We start from the raw sequence: 24412 nt of genomic DNA, 5'->3' as shown, positions 1-24412 counted from the left end.
TTCTGGAGAAGACTTTTGTGGCTTGTTGAAGTTTGATGGATGTGCATTGTTCTGCACCCGGCTGGTTGTGCATTCTCAAAGTTGGTAATGGAAAGTTCAAATGAACCAACAAACGCTCTTAACAAGGCTTCCCTCCCGGACACTTTGACAAAGCTTTAAAGCAGGAATATCTGCTGTATCTGTCTAAGAAATTGTGATTGATGACAAAACAAGTGCCACTAAACATAAAAAACAAACCTGTCTGAAGACGCTGAGAGGCCAGAGGCAGTGTCTTTGGGAAGAAGCGTTTGTCTTAAATCCTCTTTCTGAACCCGTCCGCTCTTTTTCATAGGTCATGCAGAGTTCTATAGATGTAGACTGTGAGGAGTTGTGTTGAAAAACCTCGTGTTCCTCCCCGAAAATGACAGCTTGACAATTTGTTTTGACAGTTGAGAGAATGACTCAAACACTCAAACTGCACTTTAGTCTTCAATAAGAAAAGTGTTTCTTCCTCTTCTTGCTATTTCCCACTCTCCCTGTCCTTGATCTGTGCGATTATTGAAGGTGAGCCAGCTTGCCAACGTTTTGCTGCTTGCAAAAGGAAGCTCACTCGGGAGCTTATGTAATAACTGAAGGTTATGACTTTGCTGCCCTGAAACTGATCTAAAAAGATCAGACTTTCTGGTCAGTCATTTATCCTATGGGCAGGAGTGTTTCTGTTTGAGGTGTTCAGCTTCTGTCTGCAGTTTTTATCGTTGAACCTGTGTTACCTTTCTCAAAAAACAGAGAGTAAACTTTCATTTCAAAGGTCATGTTCCTTGCCTTGGGCAGACAGGCGTCTCAGAGAGCCGTTACTGCAGTGAAGCGCTCAGGGCATCCTCTCATAACTGATGTTTTCGCACATTGGCTGACTTCAGACATTAAACTGATTACATTTTGGGGGAAATCCTGCTCTCTCCTTTCATTTCCAGGCAAATGCAAACACACGTGGCTCCAGCCTCCGCTTGGCAGAGGGGAAATACATTTGGCTGTTATCGGCTTCAGTTGGTTAAATGCTAAATTATTCATAGGGAGGTAAAGGCTTGCCCTCGTGAGATTAGTGTGCCTAATTGTTCATCCAGTTTGCTGCTCGCATGGTGGAGCGAGGCTGGCTGAACACCAGCATCCTGGATGATTTCTTTAATGAGAAAAAGAGACATAACATTCAGGATTTATATACGGAGCTCCTTAAACTTTTAATATACTCAGCTAAGCAATAATGGCAACTTTGCTGGTTGGGAAAATTAAAGGTAAATTAGACATCAAGTTGGGAGAAGGCGTCTGATGTCAGTTTTACCATAATACACAGAATCTAGAGTACGTTTACACTCGTTTTATTGACATTTAAGAAAATAGCTATTATCGTATTTCCCGTGGAAAATAAACCTCATCGCCCAAAAGTCTTTTAAAACGATTTTATAGCCGTTGTATCTCTTTAATTCTAATGAAGATCTCCTGCATCTCCAATCAGTAGTTGATGCCCCTTAATGTCTCAGTCATGTAGTCCAAATCTTATTCCTTTGTTCTGTCTGATTGTCCTGTGTTATTGACTGTTTTCAAGCTCCAGCAGGCACATGAAGATGCTATTTTACTCCTCCACAATATGCAGATTTGTTGCCTTCTCAGTGCCTTTTTGCATTCGCAAAGATACCACGTATCACTGTCCAGTACAATGTTTTTCAGCCTTTCTTCTGTCATGGCACATAGCAAAGTCCTCGGGCATGCTCCTGTCCACAACATTATACAATTTTTAAATCTGTATCTGTAATGTCTGAAATATTACAAAAATATCACATCTGTGTTCATTTGGTCTAAAAATAAACTACTACTTGTTACTGTGTGAGGATTCAGCTTGTGTGCATAAACATAAAACTGGTATCCTGGCTGCAACTTCTGATGTGCTGATGACAAGCACATATGGAGCTCTTGGTTAACTGCTCTGGGACTTTTGTTGTTTTCGTTTTTTCCTATGAGTCAGTCTTGAAAAGCTCAGTGCACAGTGCTGTGAAAAGGGGGGAGCGATACTGCAGTTGCACTATACTTTCTGCAGTGGATGGATATTTGTTTGCCACACTCAACTCATAAAACAATCCAAAAAGTTTGCTGAATTACATGCTAATTGCATTCTGCCTTATTGCCAAACACCTGCGAGAGGACGTGTGATGTGTGCTCCTAGGAGAAGGAGACGAAACAGCGTCCAAGGGTTTTTTGTTAAAACTGCGTTAAATCAATATTTGTATATCAGCACTGAATGAAATGACTGGAGTAATGTGAAAGGGGTCACTCATGCCAAACCCACAGAATTATCACCCAACTTTGCTTTTTAGCCTCTTTTAGCTCCCTGTTTTGGTTTCGGCAAACAGATATTTAGCAACCAGCTGGTGAAGAGAGTGGAACATTTAGCAGCTGAAGAGCCAGATATCTTTCTCCAGGAGTTGGTGGAGACCAAAGCAGAGCTAAACATCTACTGAGTTATTCTGGACACAACTCCAAATAAATGCTAATGTTGCTCTGTGTCTGCTGGATGTGTAAATAGGTGTAAATGTTTGCTGACATATTGCTATACTGTTTGTCTGTCAGCTTGTTTTAAAATTCTTCTGGCCCCTAGTGGCCAAAGCCCAATTAATGCAGCTTTAATGTCTCTGGTATTGGGCAGCAGAAAATAACTCCTACACCTGTTACCATGGGTCTAACAGGCATGCTTTATCATTTTCCCAGCATGCTCAGCAACCTGCTTAATGTCCTGACCTGCTGTCACACAGAAGCCTGAGCTCTGATAGCTGAGCAAGGAAAGTGACACACAGCTCTGTGCGGCTTTCTTAGACCACAGTTCATTTTAAAAGAGACACTGACGGTGCACTTACATCCATCAAATGTATGACACACTGTTTTCCCTCCCTCCGTAGACACAGCAAGGCATTTCAAAGAAATGATGTCAATGCTAATTTGATTTCCTCTGCAGGGCAGGCCTCTGCAGATATGCTGGTGGATGCCTGTGATACCAGGGGACTTGTTTGGGAAAAGAAAGATATGGTGGGACCAATTAATCACGGAAAGCACTTAGAGATGGGCAAATGGAATTTAAAATGAGCCCTTTTGTTTCATTAACTTATAAAGCCTCCGGGGTTGACAGCAAACAAGGATGGATATATCAACAGTTGGGGCAAGAAGAAGAAAAATCTCAAATAGAAATGAAATGGAAAGACAGCCCACGGCATGCAATTAATGGCAGGGACCTGGCTAAGCTAACTAGAGGAATGTCTTGCTGATTGCTACAAAAATGTATTGGTTGCTACATTTATTTGAATAGGCAAACAGGTAACTGGTTCTTTCAATCTGAACATAGGTCTTAGATTTTCAAATCAAAGGATGTATTAGAGGTTTAGCTTTACGTTTAGCAATTCGACTGGTTTCTCATTTTTGACAGAAAACAGTGGATTATTTCTGTGTATCCTCCAATCGTATACGGTACATGTACATGCCAGGACACAAACCAACATACACAGACATGCATCATAAATGCACCAACCAGAATCAACATGTGTACACACATGCACATCAGAAATGTAAGTGTCTGCAGAAATGCTCATGTATACGCATGTCTACATGAACACCTGAAAGCCTTGGAAGAGGAGGAAAAATGAAAAAAAGTAGATTGTGTGAATCAAACATCATTTTGAAAGTCTCAAATATAAAACAGCAATCATATGAAAGGCATCAAAATGGAGGAAATGTTTTCAAATGACACGGTACCATCATAAAAAACTAATTTCATGGGAACAAGACAAAATACCTTTACAGTTTAAGAAAAATGAGCAGAACAAAACCGCACAACACAACAGCAGGTGCATTATGGGCCTCTTGAGGTGAACTGGATGTTCTGCCAGCTCTGCCACAGCAGTCGAGGCACCGTGTACATCTCGGGAGGTTTTTCTTTATGACTGCTGGAGCCGCAGCAGGAGTGAACATCTTGTGAATATAAAGAATAGGGTGGCACAGGCCATATTGTAAGTAATATATTGTATGTAATATTTTCCATGGTAACAGGAGGCGAACCTTGGCATCAATTCTGGCATTCGTTTTCAGCTTTCTAATGACCAGAGACCGAAACAGGTTTTTGTGTTATTAAAGTATCACTATGCCTGTGTACCTCAAGACATTTTGTTCATTTGATTGTATCTATTTTATTAAACGTGTTTGGCTGGCTATTGTATATATATGTGTGTGTGTGTGTATATATATATATATATATATATATATATATATATACTTGACAGAGGTGTTGGTATAAGTCCGGGAACAGATCTAAGAAAAGTGTTTACCTAAAGTTTTCTGCTGAGTGGTGAGGAGTTGCTTGAATAGTTTGCTCCCTGACGTTAATACTGTTCATACATTTCTCAGTTGTGGATGGGTCTGGTGATGTGCTTTTTGATTTAATATAGAAAGAAAGAAATGTTTGCTGTTATGTCATTTGGAGTGTGTTTCATGCTGTTAGTTGGTTATGATATAAGGCTTTTTCCAGTCGTTTTTCTTACTTGCCCAGTTCTGTCTGGATTTCTCACAACGACTTAAGCAGTGCAGTCTTAACTGTGTTGTCTTATTTATGAGAGTATAGAGTTCATATTTGAACACAGTAAGTTCTCAGCGAAGGTCCCTGGTTTCCTGCCATCAATAGAAAGTCAACTCCAGACTCAAAGTGTTTGTTCCCTCCAGTTATATGCTTTTCACTCTTATTACTGTGCCTTCCCAAAACGGTGTGGATGTGAAGGAGTTATTCGGATTTTCATTATGTGAATAAAGGAAGTTCACACGGTTCCAAATTGTACTGAATTCAGGATCTGTGCTGTGCTACGTGTTTTGAATTTGAATTTTCATAAAGAAGATTGTGACATGCAATATGCCATTATTTAAAATGCAGATATGATTAGTAATGGTATCTCTAGCATGGCTCTATGGACCTCTTTGGTCCAGACAGAAATATCTCAACAACTTCGATGCCATGAAATTCTGTACAGACATTTCTGGCCCCCAGAGGATGAAGCCTAATAACTTTGATGATCCTCTAGCGCCACCAGCAGGTCAACATTTTTGTTTGTCCAACTATTGGATGGTTTGCCATGAACTATTCATTGTGCCCAGAGGATGAAGCGCCCTGACTTCTCCTCTAGCGCCACCAGCAGGTCAAAGTTTTCATGTATCCACTGAAATATCCCAGCGTTTATTGGATGGATTGGCACAAAATGTTGTATAGACATTCATGGTTCCCAGAAGATGAATCCTAATGACTTTGGTGATCCCCTGACTTTTTCTCTAGCGCCACCATGAGGTTGATATTATTGGTTTCGAGTGAAAAGTCTTGACAGCTACTGAATGGATTGTCACAAAATCTGGTACACATTCATTTCCAACTCAGGATGGATTGTATTCAATTTGGTGATCCTGAACTTTTCATGTGACACCATCATCAGGTCAAAATTTTAATTTGCTCAATACTTTGGTTCATGGCTACAGAACTAATGACATTCCCATCAGCCTCAAATACTTTGTGTTTTGTGCTAATTAGCAAATATTAGCATGGTAACGATAAACATTACCTGCTGAACATCAAGTCTGTGATATCGCTGTGCCAAAGTACAGCCTCAGAGATAAATTATTACTTAAATATTCTTATATATTAACATAAGTACACAACCAATGGCTTGAGCTAAGATGCTGTACCTGGAGCTCTTATGTCTGTGAGTTGTGCATGCAGCTTCATGGCTTGTCTTTGAAAGATAAATGATTTATTATTGTATCAAGATTTCCCGAACTGTGTGAACTCTCTTCCTTTTCCTATCTGATTCTGACTCCCGCTGATAGAAGAAAAGACGCCTGGAGGAGGGTGGCTAATGCTGCTGATAGTCTGCAAGGGCTGTTAAGATTAGTTTAGCAGTGAAGCAGTCATTAGTAATATTTTTCCTCTTGCTACGATTTGACCAGAACATATTCTACATTTCTCCAAATCAGATTGATTCATGTTCATAGCGCTTTCTAAATCTAAATGTCTGTATCTAACGAAGCTGATTGACTCTCAGTTGGAACAAGTGGTTGACACGGTAACAAGAAACCAATTTCAAGAGGAGGTTGTTGCTTTATGGGAATGTGATGCCGACAATGGGGCCTTAAAGCTCAAACACCAGATGATATGGTAAAAGTGACGAACTACCTCTATGCTGGCGCACAGTACATTCACATATCAGGACAGGAAGTAGTTTACTATAAGATGATGCAGGTTTCAAGCAGACCAACTTCTAAACAGTTTCTGAAAGGCTGCAGTACATCTTTCTTCCACCACAGAGCTTAAAAATACAAAAGAGTTAGCGTGGGTTTGAAGACAGAGTTGTCCTTTCATTGCACAGACTGAGATGTCACCATACAAAGAAAATAAATCTGGTGGAAATACTAAATGGATGTATTTATTCATTTAGAGAATCACAGCTCTTAGCAACTCTCAGCCTTCAAAAATCCATATCAGTTTAACATTAATTATGTGACTGACGTGTCATGACAGGCAATCCACATTGTAGAAAGCTCAAACTGAAGGATCTCTTACTGAAAGTATAGTGCCATTTACTTTCCTCTTCACCAAAGCTTCCAGTAGACTGGAATGTGATTACAGACTGCAGTATGAGAGATAAAATACAGAGTTCACAGTAAAAGTATGAAGCTACACATAAAGAGGAGTGTAATTGAACATTTACCAAGAATAAACTTAATAAACCCATGGAGGATGTGTTTTTTTTGAGGACTGCATGCCTGGAATTTTGAGCTGCCTAATCTTCAGTTACCTTTCTTTGAATAGTCTGATTATATTTACGGGCTTACATGAATCTTAAAGAGAAAAGCGCAAAGCAAAGTAGTACACCATGTAACACAGGTTATGATTAGGGTCATAACAAAGAAAATAAAATGCTGAAAATGTTCAGCTCTGTCAGTATTTTATAATTCACTGAAGGACGTAAAGACACCATGACTGCTTTTAGAAACGCACTCAGGAAAAGTAGCAGTGAACGACTGGAGAGGAGTGTGGGCAAGGTAAGGACAGAGAAGAAAACACTTTCGGACAATGGACAACATTCAAAGATGGAGGACATATCCCACAATTGAAAGTTTATTGTATTGATGTCATGGTGTTGTTGAGTATTGCAGATAGGCAGCTAATCATAATTTGTTGGTAGAACCCTAACCCTAACCCAGTTTTGAGGCTCTTTACCTGTTTTATCAAGTTAATCTGTCGCTAGTTCAGTGGGAAATATATATTTTTATATATTTGATTCCATTATAGCCACTTTTTTTTGAAGTGAGTGTTATCATATACTTTACAGATTAAGACTTTACATACTAAATCTGTGATCATCTTATAGTATATGAAGAATTGTTATCGATTAAACAACCCGACAGTTTCACATTAATTTAAATCAGCCCCACCTTGACCTGCTACAAAATTTAATTATTGCTCACAGGGTAATGCATACATATTGATACTTAGGTACATTTAGCTGATAAAACTTCTCAGGACTTCACTTGTTAATGGATACTTCTACACTGTAGGAGTACCTCTTCCATCACACCACTGATCAAGCTGTAAACTTCCTCTAACCAGCCAGGACAGGGGCAAACAGCAAAGATCGATAAGATCGATGTGCGCATGCGCACTGCTTGAACAATAAGGAAGTTGACGTAGCTTTCCATCCATGAAAACAATGTAGATGTGGCGCCGTGGAGGAGCAGTCTGCGCAAGATAACAACATTTACGGGTTTTTTTTTTATAGCTCAAGTGAAGGTAAGAGAGCAACAAGGAGAAGAAACGAGTTTGGAATTAATATGTTCGTGCCTGTCAGGTGACGTTAGTTAGCTTTTGATAGCGTAATTTCTAAAAAGCTAATGCTCCAGCTAATTAGGCACGAGTGTTTATTAATTAGACATAAACAACCAAAGCAGGCTAACTTCAGGTTCGCTCAGCAGTGAACATCTTCATTTTTACTTGTTTGCCTGACAAAAGCTTCAGCCACAAAGTGTTATTAATGCACTGAAGCTAATTTATTCTCGTCAGTAATTAGCCATATGAAACGGGGATTTGTCCTAGCTAGATACCGTTAAGTGGAGGATTGTGAATTCATATTAACACTATTATACCACTATCGTTTACTTTCTTTTCTTTGTAATGTTTTATTGGACGACGCAGTAAGACATGGTACAGCGGCAGGAAAGTTTTTAAAAGTATCATACAGTGGGCCTACGCTACTAGATTTTAGAATATTAGAATAATATCGGCACATTATACTAATACACTATAACATGCCATTCACAAAAATACAGTGGTGAGCTAAATTCTTTAAGTACCATATCTAAGTATAACAACTGCCATATACAAAATATATGAATCATGCATGAAACCAGGGTTTAGTTTAGATATAGGCCTACTGCTCATAAATCCAAAGTCCCCCAGCACCACCCCACCCCCTAAGGTTTTGTTTTATAGATTGTATTTCTCTTCCTTATGGTCGAAACATGTGGTTTCAAATCCTACCACTCACTGCCAGGGTGTAGTTCTGGTGTGGAAATACTAGATCTCTGTATTATATAATCATTATTTAAAAACTGTTAAATTTAGAGACATTAGTCTATAAAGTATATAATGTGTGTGCAATTGTAGAATGTAAACTCCTCCCCGGGTTGTCAGAACCCTCAAATTCCCAGAAACTTTACAGACGACATGTCCTCAGTGTCTTTAGTGGCAGTCCTGAAGGGAACCATAATAAAGTATAGCAAAATATATATGACATGTATGTTCATATACAAAGCAATTTATTTATTTATTTTTTATAAAGAAAAGGAGAAACCTGAATAAGTGAGTGGAAAAACATTCAGTGCAGATGCTTCCATACAGAGCACAAGGGCTCACTGAATGGTTTGATGAGGTTGACAATGATGTCACCAGATCTCAAGCCAATTAAACACCTATGGGAGATTTTGGAGCAATGTGTTAGACAGCAATAACAAATTATGGAATAGCTTTTGGAAGACTGCTGTTCATAGGGGCACCGAAGCTGTTCTGGACCAACAACTCACTACGACACTTAATGAGGGTTTTTTCTGTAATTTCTCACCCCACCCGCTCACAGTGGCTTTATTTTAATACGTTAGAAGCAGAAGACAAAGGAAATATGCTGCAAGAAGGTTCTGTCTCTCCCTCTGAAACCAATCGAGGCGGATACTAATAAATTCTCCCACATATTTGTAGTTTCAGCTTATATGCGAAGCTGCATATGTTTTTCTCAGTTGATATAGGGACATCCAGAAATGGTCTCATAAACACTTTCCTCCATTTTTTGCTAAATCCACAGTATTCCCTTGCCGCAGTAAGTGCTGTAACTTCACAAAAACTGTAACCTGGAGCTTTGCTCGTCACAGAGGCTCTGTGGCGAGTTGATGTGACAGCTGCCAGCAAAATAATGGACTGTTTCTGAAAGCTCCTCCATACTTTGTTCAAGCAGGAACAACAGTTTTTATTCTTGGGTTTAGTCTCCCGTGGGGGGAGGGCTCAAGTGTATGGATGCATAGAGCCAAAATCTCCAACATAAACAAAACTTGAGGAAGATCAGATCACATGTGCAGTATAGTCACACTTCTCCTGAGTCCCTGTGGGGCAGATCAGCGTTGTGGCATTTTACTTGTTTCTTTCTCTGTTTGGGTGGATGCCATATCAGATGAAGCAGTGATAGAAATGTATGAGTAAATTAACTTTATTAACGCCTGTGCGTAATAGATAGAAGAAATAGTAGTTAGTATGAAAAGCAGTATCCCTCATGGCTGAAAATGGAGTGCTAGATAAGAACTAATTTCTCTCAACAGAAACATAATAGACAAATTATTTATTTCCCTGCTTAGAGGATGCTATAACCTAAAAGTTTTGTAGAGAAACAGATGGATCAAAACTTCCCCAAACCACTCCGACACCTCACTTTACTAAGACACTTCAAACAGAGGCAGGCGGTGACCTTGCCCTTGTTTAAACAGTGAAAATTAATGTTTACTGGGAAGTTATGTCAGATGCCGACTAAAAATGTCGGCTCAGAGTTTACATTCTCAAGAAGAGGTGACATTGCGGGAAGGAAAAGAGGGACATGAGCATCTTCTGCTCACTAACCTCTCGGCCTGCCTCAGATTTTCACTGGAGCTTTTTAAAAACTGATATATATATATATATATATATATATATATATATAGTCAGACATGAGAGATTTTTGACTTACCATTTATACCATGGTAGCTATAACCTAACTTGATTCATGGATGTATTGGGCCATATGTTATAGATAAATGAGGAGAAAACAATATATTGATAAGGAGTACAGTTGAGAAATGAAATTGGGCAAGAAATCTGTGGATCTTTGAAGATTACTGAGGCAATATTATGGATGACTACCTCTCTATGTCTCTCTTTCCAAACAGCTCCTGTGCCATAATGAAGGCAACAAGAAGCAACATGTCGGGTGCTGGTACATCCAACAACAAGGTCAAGTATTCGCGGCTGGCTGCTGATGACGACGGCTACATAGACTTACAGGTGAGAGGCTTGTTCTTCTTCTTTGGTGACTCTGCTGTCTGCTTTATCGATTGTTCAGGAGCCTGCTAATTAGTAAACCTTTTACTACCACAGGCAATTCATTTTAGGTAAATCTCAATTAATGACTTGGAAATGTGCCAAAGCCCTCTGTGATTATACCAGAGATGTGTGTTGCTGCCTGCAAAAGAACAAGTCTGATAAACCTTTTCTTTCTGTTTTGTGTCTGCTTATTGGCTTGTATTTGTGAACACTTTACAGTTCAAGAAAAGCCCGCCAAAGGTCCCGTACAAGGCGATTGCACTGGCAATATTCCTGTTTTTGATAGGCTCCTTGCTGATAATCTTCGGGGCTCTTCTTCTGTCAGGAACAATAAAGGTCGAGGTGAGTTGGTTCAAATGGCAAGTTACAGGTCTCTGGTCCAGGTTTTGTCTGGAGCGAGTATAGCTGGACTGTGGTTGAAATGTGTCCCCAGCATATAAATTGAAAAACTTTCTTGTTCTATTGCAAAAAAGCTTATTGTCAAGCGTGTCACATTCTCCCATAATATTTGGGTTCCTTAAAACTGACAGTAAATACCCAGTCAGTCTTCTTCCCAGTACACAAGTCTTTTGAAAATCCATTTGTGATTGAAATGTCTCTGCCTGAGCTGCCTGCCTCCTGCCTGTTCTGAGTGTAATTCCTGTTCGGAAGATATCTCTATATCTCTATATCTTTATCTTACTCCTATATGTGAACTAGAGAACTTTTGTATTGATATATTTGCTTTTTATATGTCCAAAAAGTGTCTCTAAACACCTCCTGAAGGCTGTCATCAAGTCTTCATTTTGGATGCATCCTGATGTTAAAAAGTAGTTTTCAATACTAGTGCAGATACAGTACCTGAGTTTCAGTACCGAAACTGTGTTCGATACCTACATCTGAGACATAAAAATGTAATAAATGATCAAATCTTAAATGTTGCATAAACATTATTAGCCACACAACAACTGCCTAAATTACATATCCTAAAATCTACAACCTTTCGATTTAAATCAGGAACTATCTAATCAAAGAATAAGCAAACAAGACAGTTAATCTGACCAGGTATTCAATACCAGCTTCTAGTACAGTTTTCGACACTCTGTGCTACAGTAGGTACACATTTCAGTCAGTCCCAAAAAAGTATGGCAGTGTGACTCCCAGCCTTACTTTTGACACTCATTTTGAGAGCCAACACGGCCTCCAAAATTTCAACTCAAGCAGTAATTAAAACACTCGCGCTGCAGTTAATCTTGTCTTTAAATAGCTGTAATTGAACAGTTGTCCTGACATTTTATTGCCTTACTGCCAGTTTCCCGCTGCGCTCTCGCTCTTCCTGGCCTTGGTGGGTTTTTGTGTGCGTGCTTGAATATAACTAATGATTTTGATATTTTGTACCTTGGAATGCCAACTTTGGTGGAGCTCCTGCTGAGGTTTTAGCTTTCTTAATTCATGACTCCATGTGGGAGATAACAGGGCCTGCGCATATTATATTTGTAATTATCAGTAGGAGGTTAATGTTAATGTTGTTTTCCAGTCTGCAGATTGTGTTTGCAGAAAATTTGAACTGACAGGAAGGCAGCATCAGAGTGTTTGAGCAGTCTATTTTCCAATTAGCCCACGCAAGTTAAAACAGCATATCTAATACCACAAATTACACAAGGTTCAAGCAATGGATCATGGAAAAATGGGATGCAGGCAGGTCCTAGTGCAAGAAGTTGTAGGAGTTTTGGGCTGAAAGAATGTAGTTTAATAGTTTTTTGGTTTCAGCTGTAGCGAATGTGTTTGTTTATTGCACAACAGTGTTTCTGGGGAAATGGAGCTATGTGAAAAATGTCAATTATTACAGGAGCAAATAAAAGGAAAATGAAGCCCATTCCATATTGAAACAAGTTATCCCATCCCTTTACTTAACTACTTATTAATAATGCCAGTAACAATTCAGGTATTAATTAATTATTAATTTTGTCTACTACAACAGCTACAACAACACTTATTTGGGTTTATGTTGTTTTGTGACTTCTCCGTATGTGTTTTTTTGTAATTTAGGTGGATTGACTCTTTAAGAAAAAACCCACCTCACATACGTCTGAACAGATATGATACAGACAGACATAATGTTTAAAATATGGTGATATGCATTGCCATGGCCCATGCAGCAGTACATCTTCCAAAAAAAATTGAGAGGGCTACAGTAACTGCACAAGACTGCCATCTGGTGGTGAAATTAAACACTTCACTTCCTGTGCCTCCTGGTGGTTAGCTGATCTGTGCATGACATGACTGATGATTTACATGAAACCAGATCTCACCAACAGATGAAGTCATCATGTGTGTGTGTGCCTCCCACACACCCTTTTCATTCAGAGGGTGTTATTGTCTAGCTGTAAGGCGACGTGGAGATAAGCATGTTAAAGCCTGATGAGTACATTAAGCTCTCTGTGGTGCTTCTTCCAGCTACTCATTAACAAGTACAGTAGTCGAGTATATGATGTTTGGGCAAAAGTAAGCTTTTTGGCTTGTTAACCCTTTAATTCAAAGAAATGTCTACTTGTGGTCACAGATTCTGACCCCCAAATATATTTTCTGCTTTCCTTTGTTATGTTTACAGCATCCAGACCGCACCATTCCTGTCATCATCATAGGGCTGCTCGTTTTCCTTCCTGGATTTTACCATTTGAGAATCGCCTACTACGCCGCAAAGGGTTACCGGGGTTACTCCTACGACGACATCCCAGATTTTGGCGACTGAGCGACAGCTGCTGATTGGCGGAGAGTCCCCTCCTTTATGCCAGGCTGTGTATCCTGAGACTGTTGCCTGCTGTTTACTTTGAGTTTCTGAATGTATGTAGCAAAGAAGGCGAAACGTTATCACTGTTCTGCCATGGAGACTTGTGTTTGTTCGCAGGTTTTGTTTAGCTGATTTTATTTTTTATTTTTTTTAATTCTGTGTTGTTTACCTGCTGCTCTGTGTTGTATTATCCTCCACACAAAAGGTTTTATGTATTCAACTTTGTGAACCAAAGACTTAATGAGTAGAGGATGTCAGAGCAGCTGCTTTCCTGCAACAGTACAGCAACATGTTGCTGACCCCTCATTTAAGAAATGATAACAAACCTAGGATCAGTGGTGAAACATTTTACTACACAGATGCCTTTAACTTACTACTGCTTGAAGGCCCTCGACTTGGATGACTGAGAATTTTAGTTTTCTTTGCAGTTTTAGAGCTGTTTCATATCTTCAACGAGTATTTCATTATGACAGTAGTCTGTATATCATGAAAAGCTCTGAGGTCTATATTTCTCCTGAAGGATTATATTTGCAGTACTATCCAAAGATTGATTACTTCGTGTGAAGTATAGTATATTTTTTGAATGAAATGTATTACTTTCTGTGTGAAGTATTGCTGTTTGTGCTTATTCATTTGGTTTTGAATATCAAAGAAAGGTGTATTTTTTACGTACATTTGCTCGATTTAAAAACAACAAGAAAGAAAAGAAATAAAAGTGTAAATCTGATCTAGAATCTGAAGTTTTGTTACTGTGTCATTCGAGACGTGATTGTGATGGCGGACTATGGAGATTAATTATGAATTACATAATATAACAAAGACATTTTATTCATGGTGCTTACACTTTACATAAAGAAAACATATGGCAGGAGGAAACACACACACACACACACACACACACACATAAATGAATAGAAACATGTAAAAGTACAGATAAATAAATAGATCCAGAACTTCTGTCATTGCCTTGTAATATTATTTGTCTACATTTAAAAAAACCCCAACATGAATATAGACCAGAAATTAAAGCAAGATAAGCAAAGAAATCACACAGAAAGAATCAATTCTGTATCATTTTGTGTGACAGTTCACTTTTATTCAAGACATTTTCAGAAATAAACAGACTCTTAGCACAGGCAGTGAAGTGACAGCATGCAAGTTGCACAAGAGGTAGTTTACTTCATCCCTGAACACTTTGAGGATGGGTGACATCCATGAATATGATTAGAATCCCCTTTTCCACGTCATTAGCCACAACAGAAGTCGTCTTCTGTGGGTAATGAATTTGATTTTGACTCGTAGCTTCAACAAGTGTAACTTTGTGGTGCTGGTTTGGCCACCAACATCAGGCGAAGGACACCCTCTTGTGGTTCCCACTAACCTGGGTGCCATCAGGGGGATTAAGGGCTAAAAAGAAAACCTTTTCATCCTCTGCACAAACAAACTAACTCTTCTTAAACAATAAAGGCCTTTAAGGGACTGTGGTGGAAACTTCAGTCTTTTGAACACGAGAGAACAGCAGGAGCCAGAGGAGAGGTGGGTGGGTGGTAGGTGGGCTGGAAGTTGGAGGGTTGGACTCTCAGCTAGGGAGCAGCAAAGTGCGTCGACGCTTCGCCGTCACCTGTACGTGAAGTGAACACCTGTTGCCGGCGGGCTTCGGAGTGGAACTGGCTCATATTTCAGGCGGTTAAAGGAACAAGGGCCGGACAGCCGACCTGCTGTCCACACGGACCACACTGAGGCACCTGTTGGACTAAAAGTGGAGCAGCCCAAGGATGTGTTTTTAAAAGGAAGTAGCCCATCACAGCGGCCGCCAGCAGACCGAGCTACAGGTAGGATACATTTTTTTAAAAGGAAGCAGAAGCCGGAGTTAATGATTCTGAAAGTGTCTCAGACTTCCAGCAGCTTCGGAGAGGATGAGAAATTAATGCTCTGCGCCCGCGCTGCGGAGTGCGAAATTCTCCCCTCAATCCTCTGAAATGTGTCATGCATTTAAACGTCAGTAATGAAGTTTCTATTGGGGGGGGGGGCTTTTTTCATGATAATGTGAAATGTGAAACTGGCAGAAAGTTTGTGGAGCGTGAACTCAGCAGCAGTCACTTGTCACGACCAGCTGAAGCCCTCCAAAGCCAGCGAGGTCCGCGTTAATCATTCATACGACGTCTGTGTGGCTCCGTGGTGTTTTTGTTCTTCCTCTGGCATTTGGTGTTTTAATTATAGTCGTGCGACTAACCTTTTTTTTTTTTTTTTTTTTTTTTGAAAACAAGAGTTTTGAAGTCTTTGAAAGTATGGTAGAAGAGGGCGAGGAGAGCGGGTGTCTGGAAAGTTTGCCTCACAAAGCTGCCAAACATAATGGTGCGTCTCTTCCCACCGATCCGAGTCATGTTCGGGGCTTTAAAAATGCAAGATTACAAACTACACTTTCGTGTCGTGTCATTAAAACCATAAAGTATTGTTTGAGCGACGGATGAATGCACTTTGAGCCTGAGCTGATCCCATTCAGTGCATTTTACGAGGAGATGGATATTATTTCTTACATGGACACGTCTGCAACTTACCTTACAGTGGTGCAGCATGTAGAGCCAGAAGGAGGCAGAATATGAAATATCATCTTTTTGTGCTGTTGACTTTGTGTTGAGGCCAGAGTCTGTCTTTATTTCACAGATGATGGGAGAAGTATTCTCATAACTTCCCCAGACTAGGCCCGTTTAATCATCTCACAGTCTATTTCTGGTTTGATTGAATCTGTTGAGGTGCAAGATGGGCGCAGTTTCCCATAAAATCATATTTTCCATGAAGTTTACATCATCAGAGGGAGCTGAGTGGAATTCAATTTTAAGTACTTTTTTTTTTTGTGGGAAGGACAAGGACTTGCCACTTGACACCACCTGGATTGTATGGATGCAGTAAACACTTAACATACTTAAGGCAGACTGAAGTAGATGCAAATTATTATCTACAAAACACCACTGAGCCCATGCCAGTGTTTTTGCATGCTTCATCCTGGTGCATGACGCTTGGCTCATAAGCCTGCTCTAATGTTGATTTTAGAATAAAGTTTGTGAGGGGAGGCTCACTTTGAAATCCTTCGCTGAGCCACCGCTCGACAATAATGTAACTTTGACAAAAATCAAAGGGGACATTATGATCACTGTGATGAATTATCCAGGTCCTGAAAGTCTCTGCAACACTGTAATGACAGGGATGGAAACCAACGTCAGAATGCTTGAAATACATGATTAAACCTAGCAGTAATGTGAAATCAACTGGCGCTGTCCTCTTAAAGCCCCTGAAAGCTTCAAAAGTTTAAGAATTTCTTTACAACAATGATAGTCATGAATAAGTAAGCAAAAAAGAAATGTAACTAACAAAAAACCCCAAACATCTTTAAGTGACCGACTGTCATCAGGTTCTGATTCGAACGTAGCTAAATGCTGATTGGTGCGCATGTGTGTGACATCACCCTTTTCCTGCGGAGCCCCACCCACTTCATAAGAAGCTGATTGAGTCAACAGGTTTTCAGGGTCTTTTAAGGTAAATAATTAAATGAGGTTCTGCTTTACCAAACCACTGCTCTTTTAAGTTTTAAACACTGGATGTTACCAAACATACACCTCCTATGATTTTAAATCCTCTCCAAGACCTAAAACATTTAAACTGGTGTGGTGGAAGCGCTTCATTTTCATCAACAGCTACGCTCTGAATCAGTTTGACAGCAGACCATCACATTGCAGGAGCTTCAGGGAAAGGAAAGGTGCGATTGGCAGTGAAGACCAGCAGACAGACAGCAGATGATACCTCGGATTATCAGATTGAGATGTGAAAACTCTGCTGTTGCCAACATCAAAAACAAAAAACAAAAAAACAGATGGCTACATGCAAAACATTTGGCTCCAAAATGACAAATAATTGCACAGGAATAGTTTAATGGAAAGTAATAAATATCATTTTTTGAATAAAATTATTTTTTCTGTAAATTTGCAGCATTAAATCTAGTGAAAGGGTTATAATGGTCACTCAGCTTCTATGCTTTTCTGTATTTGACTGAAATAATATTTCATGGAGTAAATCAACAAAAAGACTTTCATCTGGATTTGCCTGCCTGCTTTCTGATTCATAGAAAAGGTACCTAATGTTTGTACTCTGGGTGCAGAGATGCAATACCCACACAGTGCAAACCTCTTTTTTTTAAATTTTTTTTCCTTTCCTCTCTCCCCGTTCTCAATCTGTCCTATTTTCTCTTAAGTGCACATCAAACCGAGCCACGCCGAGGGTCCCTATTGTGATGGGAAGCTTGTGTTAGAATTTGAAAATGGGACTTTTCTAAGCCATGTGCCAACTATGAAAAAAAGTAAAACGTACACTTTCAGGAGGCCAGACAAAATAATGTAATCACCTTGTGGAGAAGAGCTCAAGCACTGAAGTAACTAAATCACAACAGCAATTACTGCTGCAGTGGTGGGTTAGAGCAGGTTGAATGCCAATAAGCAGCGTTTTATATCAGCTGCTTGAGGAGTCAGAGGACAATCAGTGCTCTCTGACGTGGCTTTTCAAAGCACTGCAGCTATTAGAGCTCCCAAAAAAAAAACCCACAGAAAAATATCAAGATCAGTGAGAGAACATGAGATTGGCAAAGAGAAACTGTGTGTGTTGCAATTTGAAATGATCATAAAGTTGCTTTACTTACTTTTTATTGTTTTATTGTTTTGATGTCAAACCTTCTAACTTTTGACTTGATAGTGTTGATTTCGAGTCTTTAGGGAGTCCAAAGTGAATCTAGTCTCACAGCAGTCGGGTCCCAAGTCTCAAATCCTCATTTTTTGTGACTGAAGGCCCCCCATACACTGTGAGATAACAGCCTAATAAACTCTTGACTGCAAACTAGTTGAGCTGAAATGATTAGTCAATTGAGTGATTAGTCAGCAATTGTTTTTGATGATTTAATCATTCAATCATCAAGATTTGCTTCTTATTTGATTGTAGACTCAATATGTTTGGTTATGGGAGTGTTGGTCGGACAAAAAACAGCTATTTGAAGTCATCGTGATGGCCATTTTTCATAATTTTCTGATATTTTATAGACCAAATTATGAACCTCACTATGGTTGGAGGTTAATGTCCAATTTAGCTTGCTGGCAGATATAAACCGCCTTGAAACCATCCTTACCCAAAGAACCGATATCCTGTATTTCACATTCCCTAAAGGATGCAGCACCCGTAGCTGTCTGAATCAATGCCTGTGACATTATAAAGGACATGTTTTTGAGCGTAGACACAAACAAACATGGACGCTCATGTGAAGGAAATGGAATTTGAACCAAAAACAAATGTGTAGGAGCCACCTTTTTTTATCTTTTGGTTTCAAGTGTGGCGGGGCAAGAGGCGGCAGAACTGCAGATAAATCTGTTACTTTGCCTCGGCCGCGATTAATCAGCCGGTCCCCATTTCTCTCCTTGTGTAGATTAAAACGGCAACAACACAGAATTTCAACAGCACGCCTGTCACCGACATTTCTATTTCTGTCAGCTGATAAATCTGCGTGAGACAGGCCGCTTTCTTTTGTGAGCTACTGGCTCATTTATTATAGCTTTCCAACATTTTCCAGAGTGCTGTGCTGTCACTGTGCCTATGTTTATGCATGTCCTCCATGTCAGAGGAAGGAAGAGTAAGTCTGTGGGAAATGTCTGGAGACCATCTGCGTTACCATGGCTGAGCGTGTCACCTGTGCCGGCCGCTTTGTTTGGCAGCTCTGTTAGTTTTTTTTTGTTTGCTCAGATTTAATGACTGCAGCTTAACAAGACTCTTTTTGACCTCATCTTTCTTCTTCTTGTGCTTGCCACGCGTTCCCTTCCCTCTTTCTTTCCTCAACAGATTTTTTTTTTAAGCACTGTTGTTCCACTTTATTGCCTTGCTATTTCGCCACACACACACACACACACACACACACACACACACACACACACACACAAATACGTGTTATCTTGTCAGAGCAATAAGCCTAGAAACTACATTTTTCATTCATCTGTAGCTTGCCTGTGCCAGAGCAAGAAGTGTCTTGTTATCTTTCTGATGAACGTCATTACAGGGTATTCAATCCTTATCATCTCCATTCTTAGTTAACAAGAGGCAGTCGATGGAGAATGAGGAGAAGGTGCTGAGCATCTGTTCGTTATGTGCCGAACAGGGAAGAGTCGCCGCTGCTTAGTCACGGCAACAGGCGGCCATAATTTGTGCGTGTGCGCTAGTCTTTCATCCTCGCCCACTGTGTGAAGAAGAGAAGCAACAGCCTCCTAATGGTGAAGTTTTTACCCCTGGCTCTGTCTCAGCAAACACTCAACGCCTAAATTCAAATGTAATAAGTTCAGAATGAACTCTCTGTCGCACTGCTTTGCATGAAGCCGGGCCGGGTGAAGGGCACGGGGAGAAGAGCCTGCTGATGTTCCAATAGACGCCGATCAGCAGACGCGCCGCAGATTGAGGATTTCTCTTGACTTTCACTTTGATTTTGTGGGGAAAAACCTGTGTATGCTGCGCTGCTGTTTGCTGATGCCCGGGAGTGTGTTGGAACAGGCACTGCGGTTGTTGACAGCCTGCGTAATTGTTTTTCACTGGTTCAGACTTTGTCCTAGCCATGAAATGAAAGCCCATAAAAAGCCTTGTGGTTAGGGAGAGCAGATATGGCCTGTACTGCTGCTGCTGCTGCTGGGACGAGGGTGTGTTCACTGTTCATACTCAGGAAATATAGAGATCACTGAAGATGACAAGGGACATCATTCATTTGACCATACATATCTATTAAAGTCAACCTTATCATTTATAGTGGACCTTTTTTATCCTGTGTATATAGAAGGTTTTAAACACGTACATGTAACCGTAGATAGAAACTATAACAATGTATGACCCGCAGTTCCATTTTTTAGCCGTTTCATGCAGGATTACTAAATTCTGTGCTTGTTGATGTACTTACACGAATTTGTGGCTTGTATCCTCCTGGTTGCACTTATCGCTCTGGATAAAAGCTTCTGCTAAATAAATATAATGTAATGTAAATTCATGTTAAGAGTCCTCACTGTGTCCAAATGTCAAACCAACACTTAACAGTATAGAGAAGTATAAAGCACTGTTTAGTAGTACTTCTTTGGCCGGACATGTGATGTTGTTGTTGCCTGCACTGTGTCATATCTTAATGTTGTAATGTTTTATACTGCTAAAGTATAGTCAAGGACAGATTTCCACGATGGTTGACAATAAAGTTGTATTGCATTGTCCTCTATGTGCTAAACGTTGACATTGCACTTTGTGGCAGGTTGCAACAGCCAGAAATGATGCAAGCCACGTGCTGTCAATCAAACTGTAACTTCCAATTTCAATGAGAGACGTCTTCACCGGTAGTCCTTTTCTTTCTTTTGGTTTTTGTTTTATGAGTTGTCACTGGAGCTGGTGCACCTCGGCCAACAATTTTTCACTTCTGTCCTGCGTCTCTTCTGTTGCGTTGAGGAACCAAAGTGTCCATCCACACGACAGAATTAAACAACTGGCAATGTGAAGTATACTTTTATTTCACCAGCATACTGAGTTACCTTCCAGCAGACAGTGGTGGAAAGGAAAACTTTGGCTTTTCATGCTCCTTTACACTTCCAGTTCACTGCATTTCAGAGGGAAATGTTCTACTTTATTATATTTATTAAAGTTGGAAGTTACTTTTCAAAAAAGATTTTACATAAAAAAACATGATCATCTTCCAAAAAATATGTGAAATTATATAGAACACTTTTACCTGTAATAGGGTATTTTTACATTGCAGTATATTGCTGCTTTTACTTACAGTGAGACTATGTAACATTTGTAAGAGAAGCAATAGCACAATTCAAAAGCAATATAACTCAGTTCAATCCACTGCTGCACAGGTATTTGACCAGAAGCTTATGGTGGCTAATGTTAGCAAATTTAAGGTCAATTTAGCTGTGTAACGGACATCACTGTCTCCGTTTGCAGACTTTATGATTATTTGTCCATTTATGCTACTGTTACAATAGCTTAGCATTTTAACTAAATGCACAACAGTTTGGTTTTGCGTTTAGCATCATCCAATAATTGTCATTTGTAGCTGCAGCGGTGGCTGTTCAGCAAAAGTTACCTAGTCTTGTTTTGAGTAAAGAATCCACTGCCACATGCTCTTTACATGGGTGCACTGTAATTACCATGGCTTAATGAGATGTAGTTAATAGATGTGGGCTAACTGGTGTGCGGCTATTAGAATACTACTCCTGTCAAATCTGACCTTAACCAGCATCAGCTGTGGTGCACTGTAAATGGCCTGCATGTGTGGCTTTTACTAATTTAGAGAGTGATTTCATACAGTAGCTGGAAGCTTCTAGCATAGGAGGTGTTTGACGGTAAAAATGATGGATCCCTGTTAGTGTGTGTGTATCTTAAATCTGACCTATCATGTTGATTTCCTCACTCTGGTTCACACATTTGATAAAATGTTGTTTTGACGGAACTGAATCTTGACATTAAGTGAGACTCCTTGATGCTTTGCTGTAGCCTACGCTCCCATCAGCCCGGCTTATCTCTGTCCTTGAGTGCTGAGTCTCCTGGCTGCTCCAGCCAAATGTCTTCATTGATGTGCTCTAAATAAAACACTTAGATGTCGCTCCGCACGTGACTCTCAAAAGATTTATGTGACATTTATGACATTTACTTTCAGAAAAGGATATAGGGCCAGGGAGTTTTCTGGCAGCAGAGGCAGCTCTGCCCATTTGTGTAATGATATGGGATGAATTCCAGTTATTGGAAAGCTGTATAAAAATCTGAGCGCTCCTCTCCCCCTGTCTGTAAAATTATGACAGAAGCGGCAGCTCTGCTGTAGCCTTTTTAGTTTGGAAATCTGTCACAGATGGCTGTCTTCTTGCGCGCAGCCAAGGAAGTGATGTGATTGTGTGACAATTGTGTCTCTTTTGCCAACAGATTGAACATGATGCAGGTTGTGTGAGTGACAGATATGGGGTCAACGAGATCATATTTGCAGACTTTCACTGTGGTGGCCGCTTTTTGCCTATTTTGTAAGTATCTATCATTTTGCATCCCACTGTCCTTTCAGCTAATCTTTTCCATGATATGTTCACACCATTGTCCATGTGAATCATTAATTTAATTTTGTCACATATAATAGTGAACTAACTTCAAGTAATGTGACATTTTGCTCCTGACAGACCCAACAGTGACCACTGAAGGTGCGAGGCCGGAGGTGCGTGGAAAGGTTGGCGGTGTGGTGGAGCTGGAGTGTAGTTTTCCTCCGTCAGACCCAGCTGCTGTCTCCTCAGCGTCCCTGCATGTGGTGGAATGGGTTCGACAGGGACTCGACATCCCCGTCCTGATCAAATTTGGATCCTACGCCCCTCGCGTCCATCCACAATATGAGGGTGAGCATCTATGGAAATGAACACAATACGTAATCCAGCTGAAGAAGGTTACATGTATATCGACTGTTCACTGTGATTGCTATGCTTGTCTGCCATTGGCTTTGTTTTCTATGGCTTGACGATATTTAATTATAATAAATCTTTTGTATTTTTTGTACTGTGACTATGAATTGGTCACGTATTAATTTATGTACTGAGGTTGCTGCTCGTGTTCTGTGATGTTGATGATGAAGGAGAGTGAGATTTTAAGTAGAGATACATCAGATATTGCTATGGGTGTTGGTCGTGGTCTACCTGTAAGTGTTCACATGTTAAATAATTATATATAATTAAATAATGTTAGATTTATACTTCTGAATTAAATATAGACTACAGAGTACACTATGGAGCTACTGGCCCTAAGCCATATTAGCGGCAGGGCTCTATTGATGGAAATGTCGGGCGGTCGGTCGACCACTTTGGTCCAGACTGAAATATCTCAAAAACAATTGGCTTACCATGAAATCTCGTACAGACATTCATGGTCGCCTGAGAGTGAATCCTACTGATTTTGGTGATCTGCTGACTCTCTTGACATTTGAAGTAAAATGCCTGACTCCTATACTGGCTCCATCACCAGGTCAAAATTTCATTTTGTCAGATAGTAAGTAAGTAGATTAACGATGGTCATGACATGCTTCAGTCCCAGTTTCTTCCTCTGAAAGAATGTAACCAGTATCTGGGTCTCAGAGTATATTCGGTACCACACCTTCATGGCCTTTCAAACCAGCCTCAGTGGGAGATACTTTTAAAGGAGATGAAACTCTCGCATTGCATCATCATCCATTGTGCACTTTCTGCCCACAGCTCCGAGAACAAAGAGAGTCTGTGGGGGAAAAAAACCCCTCAATGGACCAAGAATACCTGTGTGTAGCTCCTGTTATCCTTTAAAGTCACAAACAATGGGACTGGTGGGGACAAAAGGAAAGCATGTCTCCGTGGCTCAGATCTTCCTTTTGTCAGTCATTTTGTTTTCCATAGAGCCGCCTGAAGAGAAATTCAACTTATCGACCTTTCCAAAGGCTATTTGAATTTCTGCAGGAGCGTCCTGTAGGGTTTTCAGTTTTAGAAAGAAACTGCCCGAGCATGATACCACTTCAAAGAGTGAAATGAATTCTTGCTGTTTAACATTCAGGTGGGAGCAGATAGCAGACCGCTAAATACCATTTATTTTCAGCAACTTGAGTACCGGTAGAAAGTAGAAAGTAGAAAGTAGAAATCAGCATTCAGCAATTCATATAGCAATGAAACAATTACAGAATTAACCTCTTAAACCGTACTTATGTCATTACAAACTCTTGATGTGCAGCTAAACATTATTCAAACCCACAGAAGTTCATCTTAAATTCTTGTTTTTTTCTTAAACTGTTGGTCAGACAAAATAAGCAATTAATGGACAGCATATTGCTCACTGGGAATATTTAAACCAAGCAATTAATCAGTTTACCTTTTACTGCCCACTGTTCCACAGCCTATGGGACACAAGGAGTATGTAGAACTGTAGAACTGCAT

At 40.0% G+C, this 24412-nt stretch overlaps 1 protein-coding gene across 1 annotated transcript; it reads left to right on the top strand.

Annotated features, from left to right (window-relative positions):
• The first annotated feature begins 7763 nt into the window (after nucleotides 1-7763).
• tmem230a (transmembrane protein 230a) lies at nucleotides 7764-14164 on the top strand. The gene is made up of 4 exons (XM_070924725.1): nucleotides 7764-7840; nucleotides 10513-10627; nucleotides 10886-11008; nucleotides 13257-14164. Exons 2-4 carry the CDS (start codon nucleotides 10526-10528, stop codon nucleotides 13395-13397), a joined length of 366 nt encoding a protein of 121 aa, XP_070780826.1. The 5' UTR covers nucleotides 7764-7840; nucleotides 10513-10525; the 3' UTR covers nucleotides 13398-14164.
• Nucleotides 14165-24412: the final 10248 nt, after the last annotated feature.

This window comes from Enoplosus armatus, chromosome 18, assembly GCF_043641665.1.
Source record: "Enoplosus armatus isolate fEnoArm2 chromosome 18, fEnoArm2.hap1, whole genome shotgun sequence".
NCBI classification, from domain to species: Eukaryota; Metazoa; Chordata; class Actinopteri; order Centrarchiformes; family Enoplosidae; genus Enoplosus; species Enoplosus armatus.
Note: the sequence above shows the minus strand (reverse complement) of the source record. Positions and strands in the feature narration are given on the sequence as shown.

Excerpts from the sequence above, each read along its gene's own strand:
- tmem230a (XM_070924725.1), top strand. The coding sequence starts at position 10,526 with ATGAAGGCAACAAGAAGCAACATGTCGGGTGCTGGTACATCCAACAAC. Across the intron at positions 10,628-10,885 it reads ACGGCTACATAGACTTACAG|TTCAAGAAAAGCCCGCCAAA; the intron begins GTGAGAGGCTTG and ends AACACTTTACAG. Across the intron at positions 11,009-13,256 it reads CAGGAACAATAAAGGTCGAG|CATCCAGACCGCACCATTCC; the intron begins GTGAGTTGGTTC and ends TTATGTTTACAG.